We start from the raw sequence: 18,485 nt of genomic DNA, 5'->3' as shown, positions 1-18,485 counted from the left end.
GATGGCATTCCGCTATTGGGATGTGTAGGTAGGCATCCTTTAAATCTATGGATGCCATGAAGCAGTTCGGAAGGAGGAGTGTCCTCACGGAATAGATGGAATCCATCCGAAACCGTTTGTACGTGACCGAGGTGTTTAGAGGTTTTAAATTCAGTATAAGCCTGAATTTCCCTGAAGGCTTGCGGACCACAAATATGTGGGAGTAGAAGCCCTTTCCTATCTCCTCCGATGGAACCCGAACTACCACCTCCTGATCCTCCAACTCCTGAAGAGAGGAGATCAGAGCCACAGATTTCTCTTTGCATTGGGGCAAATTGGTGACTAAGAGTCTGGATGGGGGGGACTTGAGAACTCTAGTCTGTACCCTCTCCTTATGATCCCCAGCACAAATTGGTTGCTGGTGATCGTCTCCCATTGTGGGAGAAAGGCCCCCAACCTTCCTCCCACCTTGACTCCGTCATTGAGGTTTTTGGGGCTGTTCAGGAGCACGAAAAAGTGCCCCGGCACGGCCTTTCCCTTTTGGTCCCCAAAACTTTTTCTTTCCCTCAGGTTTGGGGACTTCCACCTTCTTTTGGGTCCAGAATTTTTTCTTTGTCTGTCCCCCAAATTTTTTCTTTAAGGGGAAAGCCTTCTTCTTGTCGGCTGTACGATCTAAGACAGCCTCCAAGCCTGGCCCAAATAATAAGTCTCCTGTAAGGGGGATCCCGCACAATTTAACCTTTGAGGCGCTATCCCCCTGCCATGTCTTGAGCCAGAGAGCTCTTCTTGCAGAATTAGATAGAGCTGCAGATCTGGCAGACATGCGGATTGACTCTGCTGAGGCGTCCGCTACATACCGTACGCCACTCAGTAAAGTTGGAAAAGAGGAAAGTATAGTCTCTTTTGGCGTTCCGGCCTCAATATGTGCCTTAATTTGTAAGAGCCAATGCTCTAAATTACGGGCCACCACTGTTGCTGCCATAGCTGGCTTAAGGTTCCCCTGGGAAGCATCCCAGGACTTTTTTAATAGCGAATCCATCCGCCTGTCCATGGGGTCTGAAAGGACCCCCATGTCCTCAAACGCCAAGTCCGTATGTCGGGATACCTGCGAAAAGGCGGCATCTAGTTTGGGGGATTTGTTCCACACTGAAGCCTCCTCTTCAGAAAAAGGAAACCTCCTCTTCAAAGAGTTTGAGAAGAAAGGTTTCCTCTCTGGGTCCTGCCATTCTTTTTTGATGGCATTGACCAGTACTTCATGGACTGGAAAAACCCTTTTCTTTTGTTCTCCCAAACCACTGTACATCTGGTCATGGAGTGACAGTGTCTTTTTCTCCTCAACTATCCCTAAAGTAGCGTGGATAGTTTCCAATAACTCTTCCACCTCTTCAAGGGAAAGCTTGTAGCGAGAGACCTTTGAGGACCCTGCCTCTGTCTTCTCACTATCTGACTCCTCTTGGGAGCTAGAAGCGGCACTGTCTTGCTCCTCCTCAGCATCCTCTCTGATATCCGCAGGTTTCTCTCTACTCCCAGAGGGAAGAACCTCAGGATTCGGTGGAATTACCTGTTGCGCTACAGAAGGGCTGCTTTGGGGCAATTGAAAATTAGCAAAAATATCTTTAAACGATTGAAAGGTGCCAGAAAGCTCTTTCATAGAAGCTGCTAATTCAGATGCCTGCTCTGCCTCCCTTTCTTTAACCAGCCCCTCAATACATCTCCTGCAAAGTGCTTTGTTCCAACTCTCACTAAGTGAAGATCTGCAGGAAGGGCATTTCTTCCTGCTGTGGGCTGATTTTTCTGTGGATTTCTGAAAAACACAGAAGAAAGTGGAGGCTAGATTAAAAGAGAGACCAGCGCATAACACAGGTAACCACCAGGAGTGTTCTAGGACCAACCACCACCAGGGTTCCAGACACACTACACTAACAAACTCCCCGACCACCAGGAGAAGAAAACAAAAAAATCACCAGTGAAGCTGTACAACATGATAAGGGAACACCACCCCAGGGTTCTCCTTACCTTAGAGTGGCTGGTGCTGTCGTCATCCGGAGGTGCACGGGAAGCCTCTGCTTCCGACATCTCGCTGAGGAATGTGGTCGCGACTGCCTGCCAAAACGCCGACCCTACGGCTGAGAAGAGAGAGGCCGCACCAGCCCAGCGTCAGGCCTTTTCACACTGCAGCGTCCGGGACCAGTGACGCGTATCCGGCGGAAGTGCCCGCCCCCCCCCCGGAACTGACGTCACTCGTCATCCGGTCCGGCCCAGCTCCTGGCCGACTGTGAAATCTCACAGGGAGCGTGCACCCCGCCTGCAGCGCCACCCCTGTGCGTTTAGTAAATAGGCCTCCGCGGCTGAATCCACCCCAGGAATGTCCGCGGGACGCTACACGGCGATGTCCTGGGTAAGTGACTTCCCCAGTCAACCAGGACGCCATGCATTTAAAAAATAGCCCTGAGCCCAGGGAGAACAGGTCCCCCCTCTCAGGAAAACTGGCCTCAGCTTCCCCAGCTGTCTGGCCCTTGGCCCCCAGCGGTGTCTCCCCTCCGGAGGAAACACCATAAACTGAGGAGCTGAGGGAGGATGAGGCTTAAATTCTTAATTGGAAGGCGGTGTTTCCTGTGAGGGGAGGAGCCTGTGTCTCTCTACAGTACCTGTCCTGAAAGACGAACAGGGAAATGAAAACTCCTCCTACAAGCTTTAACAAGACATTGATAGCAGTCTTGTGACTTCTATTTACTGCTGATGAGAAAAGGTATTTGCCAGTTTATATTTACTAAAATAATTGCATTTCCATGTTCCGTTTATTGTGGGAGACCAGATATAATGAATGCAGAGTCCTGTGTTTAGTAACACTTTAACATTGGGTGACTGAATATGGACATCAGAAATTTGCAAAGTCAGCATTTTTAAATTAAGGACCTACCTTCCTCACTTCGGAATCATGGCCAATCCAGCGTATCACTGCTTCAAACACGTATTTTTCATTGCCTACATTAAGCTTCTCTAGGGATAGGACCTCTTTGAGTTTATTTGGGTTAAGTTCTAAAAACTCCTCGGTGCAGCTGACATCTCTGAAGTGGGTTTCCAGGTACTCGGTGGCGAGGTAATACACGTGGTTCAAGCAGTAATGCAGTGCAAAGTCTCGGATGCCGATGCAGTTTTCAGCGGTAATGCAGCCCTCCAAGAACTCGCAGCACAAGGTTTTGAGATCGGTAAGCAATAAAAGATCTGCTGCTTGTACCACATCCTGGATGGTTTCTTCACTCAGCCTGACCTATCCATGGAGAAAAAATAAATACAATTTTAGAAAACCAAAGCATGTTGCTTTCAGTAGAAATATAAAATTCCTAGAGTTCCTACAGTTATATACATATGAGTGTACTAAAAAACCTAATAATCACCACAATGTAGAGGGATAGAACTACTAGATTTATCTAGAAGTGAGCCAATGTGGATAAAAATGATATGTTCAATGCAACCCATGGGTAAAACTCTGGTTTGAGGACACAATTATTTAAAAAATGGAACTTCCCCCTAAGGCTCCATTTACACTTGTGCGATTTGTCATGCGACTCTGGATAAAGTCGCAGCCCAGTCTTCTCAATCGAAAGGTTCCTGTACTATTTTGATGCAACTTGAGTGCCAGAGTGTAAAAGTCACACTCGAAACCATTAACCACTTGTTAACCGCCCGCCGTTTTGACGGCGGGAGGAAGACTCTTATTCTGGGTGGACGTTATTTGACGTCGCGCCTTTAAAATCTACTAGGGGGCGCACGCCCCTGTCGCGTCACTGCGGACGCGATGCTCGTGCCCGGCGGCCGCAATGGCCACCGGGCACCCGCGATTGCCCAGTAACTGAGCATGAAAGTGGATCTGTGTGTGTAAACACAGAGATCCACGTCCTGTCAGGGAGAGGGGACCGATTGTGTGCCCCTTGTACATAGGGACAACCATCGGTCACCTCTCCCAGTCACTCCCCTCCCCCCACAGTAAGAATCACTCCCTAGGGAATACATTAACCCCTTGATCGCCCCCTAGTGTTAACCCCTTCCCCGCCAGTGACATTTATACAGTAAATCGATGCATTTTTACAGCAGGGATCGCTGTATAAAATGTGAATGGTCCCAAAAATGTGTCAAAAGTGTCCCCCGCAATATTGCAGTCACGATAAAAATCGCTGATCGCCGCCATTACTAGTAAAAAAAATAATAAATAAAAAAATAAAATAAATCTATTCCCTATTTTGTAGACCCTATAACTTTTACGCAAACCAATCAATATACGCTTATTGCGATTTTTTTTTTAACCAAAAATATGTAGAAGAATATGTATCGGCCTAAACTGAGGAAAACATTTGTTTAAAAAAAAATTGGATATTTATTATTGCAAAAAAATTGTGTTTTTTTTTTTTTCTTCAAACTTGCCCCTCTTTTTTGTTTATAGCGCAAGAAATAAAAACTGCAGAGGTGATCAAATACCACCAAAAGAAAGCTCTATTTGTGGGGGGAAAAAATGACCGCGCAATTGTCATTCAAAGTGTGACAGCGCTGAAAGCTGAAAATTGGTCTGGGCAGGAAGGGGGTGAAAGTGCCCTGTAGGCAAGTGGTTAAGGGAAAGTTACACTTTATGCCCCCCCCCCCCCCCAACTCTATTTTTAGGCACTCAGTCAATGCCAGGACCTGTACAAAGATGTCCCCAGCAGAGCCTGAGGAAGAAGCACACATGCTCCGAACACGCGCCACGCCTGCTGATGGTAGTGACATCATCAGAAGTGCCTCCAAGCACTGCTGAGTCGCCAGGGAGTCACCAGTGTGGCCAGGTCCAATACATCCTCTGCAGCTGGAGACGCTGAGCAGTCCCCCCTCCCGGGAACCAAGCAGAGGATCACATCACAATATATGAATGCTGGTTTTGTTGATCCTCTTGTGAGTGTTCATACGGTCTCAATATTAAATAGTTTTAAACGCTAAACTTAGATGGCGCTGCTTTTTGTCTCCTCTACACTCCAGGGTCTCTAACTTCTTTCAAGCCTGGCAGCCTTTAAGAATAGTTTTACGGTCACCCTTAAATGGACTCATTTTTACAATGGACTAAAATCTGACTGTCCTAATGTGTGATCGAGTCACAAATACTCTCATCTTAACCTTACAGTCCAATCTGGAGAGCGCCATGTAATTCTTGTTGTTCATGTTAAAGAAACACATATGTGCAGCCTCTGGCTACAGTCTTAAGAGTTGGTTTTAACCCATAATCTGTTTATCATGGTTTTATTATTATCGTTTTGATTCACATTACAATATTACCTTTAATTATCAGTATTAACGCCGATACCGAGCATTTGCTTGAGTACTTGTACTCTGGCAAATGCCTTGATGCTTTACACGATACCTGGGCAGTCAGGGGTCATCGGTGCGGTGGTGGTATTACAAGCACCGATCTCCCTGTATAGACTTCAATAAAGCAGCTGACAGATGCTTCTCCTCCTCTCCCTCCCCAGGGCTTTCAGCTGCTTTATTGAAATCTATATGGAGAGAGATTGGTGATTATAACTCCAACGCCGTACCGATCATCCCCGACTGTCCCCCCGTGTCCACCTCTGGTCCCCCTGCGTCCTCGAACTGTCAGGGTGGAGAGCTGAGGAAGGAGCCAGTAAATCTCATTTACCAGCTCCTTCCTTTTCCCAATCGAACAGAGTCCCTAACTCTTTCCATTCATAACGGAGCATCATAAACGTTTTAAGTGTTTACAATGCTTCCGTTTATGAATGTAGAGGAGCCTCTGTCTCCTGTCATTTATATTCAGTGCAGCCAAGGCTGCAGAGAAAATTGACTGGGGAATCAGTGCTATTAGTTGATTTACCTGTCTCAAAAGGGAGATGTCAGGATATCGCACCAAAGCCACCCCCCAACATGGCTGATAAAAACACAAAAAGTTAAAGAATTGTAATAGATAAATATTCAAAAGGTTAAATTGTAAAAAAAACGCACAAACACATTCCATTCCTCCACAAAGGCACACCACACCTGCTGACTCTATACCTAGTAGGGACGTCATCCGGAGTGTCCACGAGCACTGCCGAGTTGCCTGGAAGCCACCAGCGTGGCCGGATCTACTACTACTACGCTTTTTGCAAAACAATCTTTTTTTATATATATTTTTTTTAGATTTATTGTTTTCTATGCCATTTTTGAATTAATCTCGTTATTCATAAGGTTCAGGTATATATGAGGGAGACAGTTTTTGTTCTGCATCTGTAGAGAGGAAGTTGCATCCACTGTATCAATTATAGAGTGTCCTTCCAGGGTTTGGGGCAATATACCACCTGTGGCTTTGAATGATCCTCCACCATTTTATGTATATAAATTTGGTCCTTTTACGGCCATTAGCCAGTCTGACGAGGAAAAAAAAACGCAAATGCCTGGAGGTGGCACTGCACATGCTTCAAAACACGTTGCACACACCCCTCCTTGGTGATGTCATGCCAATAGTACATCTCTGGCAGGCCGCAACCCGGAAGAGAGTGGCCAGGATTCTCCTTCTGTACTGCAGCTGATGTTTAGCCTGCTTGTGGATCTCCTGGCATCATCGAGTGTATGCCCACCTGATTAATAATTACGTTATGTTCGATATCATATGAGTGGCCCCTTGGTAGTTTTGAATAAAATGTTTTTACCCAATTACACATTTTTACTTTTCCTGTTTTTTCTTTCCACCAATAAAGCAACCTGTTACTAAAGCATAGGTTCACTTTAACAAATAAAATCTTTAGAGCGAGATTTTTCTATAGCGACTTTCCACTTGTCACCTTTCATGAGTTGTCAAAGTTTTGGAGCCTTTGCTTAGCTCAGGTTACACATAGATCAGACAACTTTTCCACCCCGCCAATAAATCCTCATAGCAGACAACCTACCTGTCCACTAAAAATGTAGTCTAGGATCTCTTTCATAATGGTCACTGAAATGCCTTCCATCTGAATGCGGTAGATGGACCCATCGTCTTTCGGAGGGTTGTAGTTGAGTTTGGCTCTGCAATAAAAAAATAAATATACAAGTTAACAAATGCAAGAAACATGCATTACTATTTGGCAAATAACTGACCAAGAGGCAGCAAAAATAAATAAATCAAGGCATCCAAGAGGCGCAGGGACTTTGAAAAATTTTATAGGTAGAGATAGAAAAATGTTTTGAAGAGCCCACTGACACCGGTTGGGCTGCTTACACCAGGCAAGGCTATCCCTTCAGTTGGTACCCCAGCAGGTTACCAAAAAAACACACATGCATACATGGAAGGAGTACCAAAGATAAGAGTCCAGTTTCATTTATTGGTTGTGCCAAGACAGCCAACGCATCTCGGGGGTCAAAGGACACAAAGGCTTTCCTGTGTAGGGAAACTAGCTGCTGGATTAAAAGAACTGCTTGCCAGCAGTATCTGCTTGAGAAATCAAAATCATCGGCTAACCAAGAGACTTGATTGCTCATGCAGATACTGCTGGCGAGGGATTCTTCTAATCCATCAATTAGGTTCCCTGCACAGATTCGCATAAGAAAGCCTTTGTGTCCATTTTAACTGAAATTGCAAATTTGGAGTTGTCCCCAGAAAAGTGATAAAGGGGAAATGTGCCAATGGAGACACTAGTTCTGGGGATCTGGAGGTCCAAGGATTTTCTTTCATTTGCAAAGATTTCCTCTTGCTTCCTGTTTGGGACAGGAAGTGAAGGAAAATCTCTGCAATGTGACATTATCAGGGCTGGTCTCCTGCTACTTAAAGCGGAGGTTCACCCCTAAATTACACTTTTTCCCCTTAGATTAATGCTCGTTTTGTCTAGGGGAATCCGCTAGTTGTGTTAAAATATGAGCCGTACTTACCGTTTACGCGATGCATCTTCTCCGCCGCTTCCGGGTATGGGCTGCGGGAGTGGGCGTTCCTTCTTGATTGACAGTCTTCCGAGAGGCTTCCGACGGTCGCATCCAACGCGTCACGATTTTCCGAAAGAAGCCGAACGTCGGTGCGCAGGCGCAGTATAGAGCCGCACCGACGTTCGGCTTCTTTCGGCTACTAGTGACGCGATGGATGCGACCGTCGGAAGCCTCTCGGAAGACTGTCAATCAAGAAGGAACGCCCGCTCCCGAAGACCCATATCCCGGAAGCGACGGAGAAGATGCATCTCGAAAACGGGTAAGTACTGCTCATATTTTAACACAACTAGCCGATTCCCCTAGATAAAACGAGCAGGAATCTAAGGGGATTTTTTGAAAAAAAATTCTTATGGGTGAACTCCCGCTTTAACAAGAAGCCCTTTTCTTTCAGTGCTCAGCTGTCAGTTGTTTACACTGATAATCAGTGCCCCAATCATCAGTGCAATCTATCAGTACTCATCAATGCCACCTATTAGTGCCCATCAATGCTTCCTAATCAGTGCTCATTAATTCCACCTACAAGCGTTACCCATCAGTGCTCACTAACGCTGCCTATTAGTGCCCATTAATTCTGCCCATCAGCAGCACCTATGAGTGCGCATTAATCCCGCCTAACAGCATCCATCAGTGCCACCTATCAGTACTCTATGCTGCCCATCAATACTGCATGAGTTCTTCCTATCAGTGCCCATCGGTGTTGTATGCCTTCTCAGGACAGTGCGTCTCCCATTGAACAGCACAGAGACACTGGCATTGACGTTCCATCTCCCCCTCCGTCTGTCCTCTCTCGCACGGGATGACAGAGGACACACAGTTGATCTGCTCCCTATTTTCCCCCCCTCTCCTGTGCGATGCCAGCGAGCTCACATTTCCCACGGAGCACACACAGGAGAGGGGGGGAGAAGGGAGAGCAGATCAGCGGTGTCCTCTCTTCCGGTGCGAGAGAGGACAGATGGAGGGGGGGGGGGGGGGGGGAGAAGGAAAGTCAATGCCAGTGTCTCTGTGCTGTTTAATGAGAGACACGCTCTCCGCTTAGAGCCATGTAAATGGCAATCCCACTGGGCCTCACACAATGACTGAATGCCAGGGCCCCCTTCGCAAGTACGACTGTTGCGACCCTGGTAATTCCGCCACTGGTTCAGCCTACAGCCAGCCCCTTTTTGCTATTTAAGCAGCTTATCTCATTTCCTCCTTGCCCTTGCGTGGTCTATAATCTCTAAGTGCTTCCTTCCTGTGATCCTGTGTATGACTTGACCTGGCTGACTTCCCATCTAAGTCATGTTCCTGATTTTAGCTCCCGACCACGCTGACTTCTGGTTTCCTGACCCATTTGATTACCCGCTCTGGCAACCAAACCTTCGCTTCTTTTTTTACTACGTTCTGGAACTGTGTTACGTTTGCCATTTCATTAAAGGTTTGTTTTTTTACTGCACTTTCTGCCCCCACCTGGTTTATGGTTCCTGACATGATCTGATTATAACCCTCCCTTGCTCTATAAAAAATAAAAGTTCTATTTAACCTTCGGAGATCAACTAAAAAGGGAATTTATAGATTTCAGTTATGCATAATTAGTCCAACTGCTAAATCCATCCCTCTCTTCGGTCCTTTTCCTCAGCAGACTCCACAGCCACAACCACTGCATTTCTAGAAAAATAAATAAGAAAAAGAAGGAAGGAAGGAAGAGTAGAGCCTACGGGATGAAACCTTTTTGCTAAGAAATTAGTAGAGGTCAGCAGCTTGGAAGCCTGCCACGGTCACACCAATGAAGCCTGCAAAAAAAAAAGTGTTTTATGTGGACCAACACTTTATCATGCCATCTTGCTCATCCCAACTGACTATTAGGAGGACATCTGGTAAGGTAGCAAGGGTGTAATGGGACAAATTCCAGGACATAGCAAAACACACTGAAATGATGGATGAAGTCCTTGGTGGAAAATGGTGCAGATCACGACCAAAAAAAAAAAAAAAAAAGCAATTGGAACAAGCTATTAATATAGAAAATAAATAGTATTAAAAAAAAAATTCATTTATTTAATCTCAGCCACCCAAACCAATGGGTGGTGTTCCCGTTACTATACAATTCGGGCGGAAACTTCAAAATGCATTCTTGTACACACAAGCCTGTTTAAATCCCTGAGTCATTGTATGTGTATTTGATATTCTTATCAACATGTGAGTATATTAAACATCAGATAAAAAAAACACTATATAATAATAATCAACTAGAACGAACAGCATTCACAGAGAAGAACATAATCAAAGAGTTGGCAGCACCATACTAAAAATACTAAACATTTGCTGGTAGCTCTCCAAGAAGAGCAATAAGCGCAGAACCGGCACGATCCCCCCACATGCACGAGTTTCAGGCTCAGTGTGCCTGCGCCGTAGACATCGGTGTCCGATTTTCTGCAAATATCTCCTTAACCATGTAGGTTAAGGAGATATTGCAAGCACCGACAGGTAAGCCTTAAGGCTTGCCTGTAGGTGCAAGTAGTTTAAGAGGGTTTACAACCACTTTAAGTCCTGTAAGTTGTGAGGTGGGGCCTCCGTGGATCAGACTTGTTTTTCCAGCAAAGCTTGCAGATGCTCGATTGAGATCTGGAGAATTAAGAGGTAAAGTGAACACCTTGAACTCATTGTGTTCCTCAAACCATTTTTGAATTCATCAGACCAAGCCACCTTCCTCCATTGCACCGTTGGTCCAGTTCTGATGCTCACATGTCCATTGTAGGTCCTTTGGCCGTGGACATGGGTCAGCGTGGACCCCCTGACAGTACTGCCTCATAATGCACTGTGGGGGTTATTTACGAAAGGCAAATCCACTTTGCACTACAAGTGGAAACTACAAGTGCAAAATGCACTTGGAAGTGCAGTCGCTGAAGGGGACATGCAAGGAAAAAAAAAAAAAAAAAAAAAAGAAAAAAAAAAATAATCGCAGAGGTGATCAAATACCACCAAAAGAAAGCTCTATTTGTGGGGAAAAAAAGGACGTCAATTTTGTTTGGGTACAGTTTAGCATGACCGCGCAATTGCCATTCAAAGTGCGACAGTGCTGAAAGCTGAAAATTGGCTTGGGCGGGAAGGTGCGTAAGTGCCCGGTATGGAAGTGGTTAAAGTTCTTCTAGTGTTTAATTATGTACATAGAGATGCTGAACCGAGGCATTTAGATGGCATGTAAAAGGTCTAGGCACATTTTTGGCATATGTCAGTAGGAAGATACTACCCCAATAAATGACACAGCAGAAAATGGGAGTCTCAAACATACAGGCAATTCAGGCTGGGTTCACACTGGTGCGATCAGAGACATTGCATATGATTCGCACCGCATTGCTGCACAGATCACATGCGATGCAAATTCAGCCATACGAACTGTATGGCTGAAATCGTATCGCATCCGCATCAAAATGGTGTAGGGCCCTTTTTTTGTTCCGCACTGGAATCGGATTGCATGGGTGATCAAACCTATGCGATGTGATTCCTGCACCATTTCACAGTTGCGATCTAATCTGGGGCGCCATTAACCGGTTAACGACCGCCCACTGTATATATACGTCCTGTTTTTAAAGATGGATATCTCGGTAATGGCAGCAGCTGCTGCCACAACCGAGATATCCATCTCTTCAGTGAGCGGTCCTGTCAATGATCACGGCGGTCTCCGCCATTATTGGTGGCGGGAGAGGGCCCCTCCCGCCGCTCTCCCGCGCCCTCCGCCGCTGGTTGTAAAGGTACAATTTTGTTTTCCCAAATAGCTTCCTTTACCTTAGTGCAGTCCTCCTCCTCTTACCTCATCCTTTCATTTTGCTTTTAAATGTCCTTATTTCTTCTGAGAAATCCTCACTTCCTGTTCTTCTGTCTGTAACTACACACAGTAATGCAAGGCTTTCTCCCTGGTGTGGAGGGTCATGCTCGCCCCCTCCCCAGGAGAGTCAGGACACCCACTAACACACAGCTCCTTTATCTGCAACATAGAGAGCGTCCTGACTCTGCTGTAGTCCAAGGGTGGGGGCGAGCACGACACTCCACACCAGGGAGAAAGCCTTGCATTACTGTGTGGAGTTACAGACAGAAGAACAGGAAGTGAGGATTTCTCAGAAGAAATAAGGACATTTAAAAGCAAAATCGAAGAAGGTAAGTGAAGGACGGCACTAAGGTAAAGGAATCTATTTAGGGAAACAAAAAATTGTACCTTTACAGCCCCTTTAACTTTACATTGAGAACCCCCCCTAGTGGTTCGCAGATGTCAGTGTGAGCCAGTGTGCAATTCAGGTGCGATGCAGGAACCAGCACTGAATCGCAGAGTTTCCCACATCGCACCAGCGTGAACTGAGACTCAAAGAATTACTGACCCATGGGATGCATCAGTATGAATGCAATTGGAACATACCTTATCCAATGGGTGTTCTGCACTTTCCCATAACTTTATTTTCAACATGAAAACTATTTTTTTCTCCAGTAAAAGACACACACCTTCACATAATTACTAACAATAAATTCAGCAATTGTATGCAATAGTTGAGGATTTTCTCTTAATAATTGCAGCCGAACAGACAAGACAGCTTGAAATCTGAGACAGCATGCTAAATATCCCTGGGATTGCCCCCGGGGGCAGAACGACAGAGCCGCCCTTAAAAAATGCTTCGTCTTGCAGTCAGCAAAAATATCAGGTTGAATTTTACAAGTTAACTCCTTAACTAAAAAGGAGCTACTTACATCACCCAGCCTGGGAGTACCATAGGAGACATAGGCAGTCTTTTTAACAAACTGATGATAGACTTGGTTTATGGCCGACTTCACCGCCCATTGTATGTAACCTTGTTACACTGAGTATGAAGGCTGGAAAAGGGTCATTCTTTCTGTCCAGCCAGACCCCGGTCCTAGTGTGCAATATACAAAATTGAGACTCATTTTTTGAGACTGCAATTATTTCTTTACAGATCGTCAGATGTGCTTCCTGTTGCATCCCTGAACTAAATCCAACCTTATAGGTTTACACTTCCGACACACGCCGTGCCACTGTATACTACACTACCAGAGCCAAAGAGAAGATTTGACAAACCCCAGTGTAGGAGGAGGGCTGGTGGGGTGCAGAGAATGGGTGCTGAAAGAGCAGTGAGGGTAGAAGAGGTTTGTCTGCCGTGTGGAGAAGATGGAGAACTACAAGTCCCAGCAGTGTAACTACAATAAGGCTCCAAGGTGGATGGGTGGGGATCAGGTTAACTCCAGTGCACTGCTGACTGACAACTTTATTTGGGGTCGATCAGTTTGGGATCAGGACTCAGACAGGACGATTTTTGATCCAGATATAATCTGCATAGTACACGAGGCATGGTGGCCAGCTCTTCTTACCTTCTTCGCAGCTCCGCTCGGGCCATGCAAACAACGGAGCTGCCGACGTGACGTCTGTAAGACGAAACCCGGAAGTAACAGCTGCTATTAGCTATAGCAATGCTCCCGGAGCCCATAGTGGATCCAGGGACGCAAGGGAAGCTAATTGGCGCTTTGCAATGCGCCGCAAGGCGGGTTAAAAGACCTGCAATCTTGTGATTGCATGGACATGGCACTTCCTAGGGCACTGGTGTCCGGCGCCTAAGTTGACTTGACTTAATGTTAAAGGACATTTTTTTTGTTGTGCCTACAGGAGGGCGGGGGCGGCGTCCGGGCCGCCACTGGTATATACCATACCTGGCTGATGCACCTGGAAGCTGGAAATCACTGAAGTAGACACCACTACTCCAGTGATCTCCACTTGATTCCCACGTTCAGCTGCCGGTCTAATTCATTCTGAACATGCAAGGTCAGCCACTCAGCACAGGCACCATTCATAGAATTATTTTCCTAATTAATGCATAGCGTTCTCTGATTGAGGGAATTGGAATTCTCCACCTCGTCCAATCAGAGAACGCTATGCATTTATTCAGATATTGAAAAACATTCTCTGGGTGGCCCCAGTGCTGAGTGGTCGGCATTCTGTGTTCAGAATGCATCAGCAAGTGGAGATCACTGGAACAGCGCTGTCTACTTCTCCACACGGCATGTGTGGTAGTGACCGCTCCCTACTTTCATTATCACGCATGCAGGGGATCCAGCCGCCATATTTCTGACGTCACAATATGGCAGCAATATTCAGCACAAGTGCAGAAGCGACCTCAGGGATCGTTTGCTACCACACATGGGTAATATATCTCCACTATTGTTTCATCACAGAGCCCAGATGTAGATAAGATCACACACAAGCGTGGTGAATAGCCAGAAATATGGCTGCTGAATTCATGCATGGGGTGCAGATTGCATGCATGCCGCACAGCCCAGGAAAAGGGCCAGAAAAATGTTGGCTATATTCACGCATGCAGCGCAGATTGTGCATTGGCCAGGAAAGTGTCCAGAAATACGGAGGCTATATTCATGCATGCATAGGGTGCTGCACAGGCAGAGGCCAGGAAAAGGGCCAGAAATACAGAAGCTATGTTCATGCATGCATGGGGTGCTGCACAGGCAGGGGCCAGAAATATAGAAGCTATATTCATGCATGGATTGGGTGCTGTACAGGCAGGGGGTCAGGAAAAGGGCCAGAAATATGGAAGCTATGGGCCAGATTCACGTAGAATTGCGGCGGCGTAACGTATCGTAGATACGTTACTCCACCGCAAGTTTTCATCGCAAATGCCTGATTCACCAAGCACTTGCAGTGAAAACTTACGCCGGCAGCCTCCGGCGTAAGCCCGCGTAATTCAAAGGGGCGTGTGCCATTTAAATTAGGCGTGACGTGCGACGCGTACTTTCGTATTCCCGGACGTTTTACGCAAGCCAAAAAATTTTTTTACATTTCGACGCAGGAACGACGGCCATACTTTAAACAGCACATACGTGTGCTGTCTAAAGTTAGGGCACCTAAAACGACGACTAACTTTGCGACGGGAAACTAGACTAGCAGCGACGTAGCTAACGCGAAAAACCTTTGTGGATCGCCGTAACTACTAAATTGCATACCCGACACTGGTTTACGACGCAAACTCCCCCCAGCGGCGGCCATGGTATTGCATCCTAAGATCCGACAGTGTAAAACAATTACACCTGTCGGATCTTCTGTCTATCTATGCGTAACTGATTCTATGAATCAGTCGCATAGATACTCTGAGAGATACGACGGCGTATCTGAGATACTACGTCGTATCTCGGCTGTGAATCTGGCCCTATGTTCATGCATGCATGGGGCACTGCAGAGGTCTGTGCCGTGCGATCCGGTGCAGGCAAACTGCATTGCATTTGCAGTGTTAACTTTGTATTGACACTCGCAGCAGATCATAAACAGTGCAATTGCAATGCAGGAATCATTGTGTTTCCCACACTTGTACGAGTCTAGGCTTTAAAGGGTAAGTTCACCGTTACAGAAAAATCTGCAAGGTGAACTCCCACCTCAGCCCCCTCCTGTCCCGCTGACCTGCAGTGTGGCGATCTCCAGTTCTGAGCCCTGCTATCGCCGCCTCAACAGACTAGGGCTTAGAAATCCCCTCGGCTTAATCTCCAAAACGTCCCCAGTCAGGAGGGATGTTTCAGAGAATTCTAATTGGTCGGTGCCGTCCAATCAGATGCCACGCAGCCTGTCCCGTCAGTGGGGAAGAAGTAGAGAGAATGCTGAGGGGATTTCTAAGCCCTGGCTCGGTCAAAAAGACGGCTATACAGGGGCTCAGAATGGGAGATTGTCATGCTGCAGGTCGGCGGGACTAGGGGGGGTGAGGAGTGGGTCCTGTGCAGGTTCACCTCACAGATTTTTCTGTAGAGGGGAATATACACTTTAAAAGGAAACTAATGAAGCCATCACATGTAAGAATAAGCCCGTGTTTACACCGGTGCGGCTTTGAAACCACGCTACCTAATGCGATTTCAAAGCCACACATAAGTGTGATCTTCACTACCGATTTCATTGCAGGTTGTAACTTCATACCACAGTCACAATGAAAATACACAAAAAAGTAGCGCAGGAACCTTTTTCTGATTGGCAGCCATTTGAATGGTTCCATTGCTGACAATGGAGGTGCGACTTGTAATGCGATTTGGAACTGTCAAATTGCATGACAAATCGCACTGGTGAGAATGGGGTCTTAGTATGCTAAAAAATAATAAATGTTTGCTTTTGGGATTAATACCGCTTAACTTTAAATGCCCTGATGACAATATGCAAATTTATAACACTTAATAAGAAAAAAATATCGTATTTACCTAATGTAGGGACTAGCAGCTGCTAAAATATTCCTCTGCACAGGAATTTCTTGTTCTTCCACAATAAGCAGAGCATCACAGAAGTCGGATTCTTCACGGAATGAACTCAGAGCTCGGAGAAGCTTGGCGGCATGTTGGGGGTCAGATACCACTGTCATAGAGTTTGAATCTTCCATGTTGGACCGATGCGTGCAAGGATGGAGCAGTACTATGTAAACTTACTCTATGTAAAAAGCAACGCTGAATTAGAGAATGAGGAGGGGGCTAGCTACTCCCGGTGCAAAGAAATAGTATAGAAAGATCTTGGACAGGATGTGGTCATACAATGTATACCTAACCTGTACATGGACTACAGTACTGAACTACTAACACTGATAGGACATAAACAACATGCATTCTGTGCTATAAACGGCCTGTATGTTCAGAAGAACCGACTATGCAAAAATCAGATCATTCCCATATCATAGGCTGCTAAAATAAAAAAAGAGGTCTCTGAGGAGGTATGTGCTGGTAATACGTAGGCACTTTGAGCTACTACTTAGAAGCTAAATCCGGGACAAGGTGGTGCAGCTGACAACAGAATGATGATGAAAAGGCACTATGAATGAAGGGAGCTGTACAGAAACATGCAGTTCGGACTGAGTACAGGAATGTATATTGCAGAGGAATACTATTAGTGCAGCAGACTAGGAGAGATCTACAGGACACTATGGAAGAACTGATCTATAAAGCTACAACCAAGGCAGTCTATGGACTGGGCTCTGGTCTCAGGGATACGTGGATTGCTGCATAAGAAATACCGGACCATTAACAGTCACTACGAATGAGGTAATACAGAGACAGTAAGAACCCGTACCGTGAGAGTGAAGACTCTGTGTCATCACATAAGATTAGAAGTGCAGAAAACGTGGATCATTATATAGGAATGGAGAGCAATGGAGCTCTGTGTATAGGAATGGAGAGCGATGGAGCTCTGTGTATAGGAATGGAGAGCGATGGAGCTCTGTGTATAGGAATGGCGAGCAGTATGGATACAATGGAGAAGAGTTGTGATGGGAGTAAAAGAAAAGACACCACTAGGAGAGCGGGATCATTGTGTCTGAGCAGGCTGTGGATGGGGGCAATGTACAGGTTGTAGATAAGGCTATGCATGCAGGAAAGGCCTATGTACACAAGTAGAGGCTGTGTATGGGAAGGAACAGACAGAGGAAGAACAGAAGTCCAGCTAAGTTAAAAATCTGCTCATAGGGTTGTATAGGGAACAGGACACAGGCTGGGGATTTCTGGGGAGGCTGTGAATCTTTTTTAGAGCTCTGGAAATCTCTGGGGCTCTCTAGGGAGGCCGGGAATCTTTTTAGATCTCTGGGACGGCTGGGAATCCCTGGGGAGGCCAAGAATCCTTTTAGATTTCTGGAGGTTATGGGTATGTTTGGGGCTCTATAGGGAGGCTGGAAATCTTTTTAGATCTCTGGGAAGAAAGGGATTTCCTGGGGAGGCTGGGAATCTCTGGGGCTCTCAAGGGAGGTTGGGAATCTCTTTAGATCTCTGGGGGGGCTGGGAATCCCTTTAGATCTCTGGGAATCCCTTTAGATCTCTGGGAATCCCTTTAGATCTCTGGGAATCCCTTTAGATCTCTGGGGGGACTGGGAATCCCTTTAGATCTCTGGGGGGACTGGGAATCTCTTTAGATCTCTGGGGGGACTGGGAATCTCTTTAGATCTCTGGGGGGACTGGGAATCTCTTTAGATCTCTGGGGGGACTGGGAATCTCTTTAGATCTCTGGGGGGACTGGGAATCCCTTTAGATCTCTGGGGGGGCTGGGAATCTCTAGGGAGTCGGGAATTTCTGGGGCTGACTGGGAGCTCTCTGGGAAAGCTGGCAATTTCTGGGCAGGCTGGGAGCTCTCTGGGAAAGCTGGCAATTTCTGGGGCAGGCTGGCTGGGAGCTCTCTGGGAAAGCTAGCAATTTCTGGGCAGGCTGGGAGCTCTCTGGGAAAGCTAGCAATTTCTGGGCAGGCTGGGAGCTCTCTGGGAAAGTTAGCAATTTCTGGGCAGGCTGGGGGTCTCAGGGGAGATTGGGGCTCTGTGTACAGGAATGGACAGACAGAGGAAGAACAGAAGTCGGTCTAAGTTTCAGAGCAGCGTGCAGAGTGGCACAATGAGAGCTGTATATGGAATGCAGAGTCCCGGGCAGCGCTCCTGGCACACACAGGCTGTGACCCCCTCAGTCTGGAAATGGGTCCGGGCTCCCCTCGCCTCTCTTCTCCTCCTCACACCTCTGTGCACCCGGCTCAGCGGCAGCCAAGACTTCCAGACCAGCCTGCATGACGTCATCACAGAGCGTCCCACACCCCACGTGTCAAAACACAGCCCGGA

General features: G+C 46.5%; 1 protein-coding gene across 1 annotated transcript in view; it reads right to left on the bottom strand.

Moving 5' to 3' along the window:
- GAN (gigaxonin) overlaps positions 1-18,480 on the bottom strand; it is a 44,912-nt gene extending 26,432 nt beyond the window's left edge. Inside the window, exons 1-3 of the mRNA XM_040329175.1 lie at positions 16,111-18,480; positions 6,888-7,002; positions 2,900-3,250 (exon numbers count right to left, since the gene is read on the bottom strand). Coding sequence (XP_040185109.1) covers positions 2,900-3,250; positions 6,888-7,002; positions 16,111-16,286 — 642 coding nt within the window. The 5' untranslated portion in view covers positions 16,287-18,480. The remainder of the gene's footprint in view (positions 1-2,899; positions 3,251-6,887; positions 7,003-16,110) is intronic.
- Positions 18,481-18,485: the final 5 nt, after the last annotated feature.

This window comes from Rana temporaria, chromosome 11 (assembly GCF_905171775.1).
Source record: "Rana temporaria chromosome 11, aRanTem1.1, whole genome shotgun sequence".
NCBI classification, from domain to species: domain Eukaryota; kingdom Metazoa; phylum Chordata; class Amphibia; order Anura; family Ranidae; genus Rana; species Rana temporaria.
The sequence above is the reverse complement of the archived record's forward strand: the minus strand, read 5'-3'. Positions and strand labels throughout refer to the sequence as shown.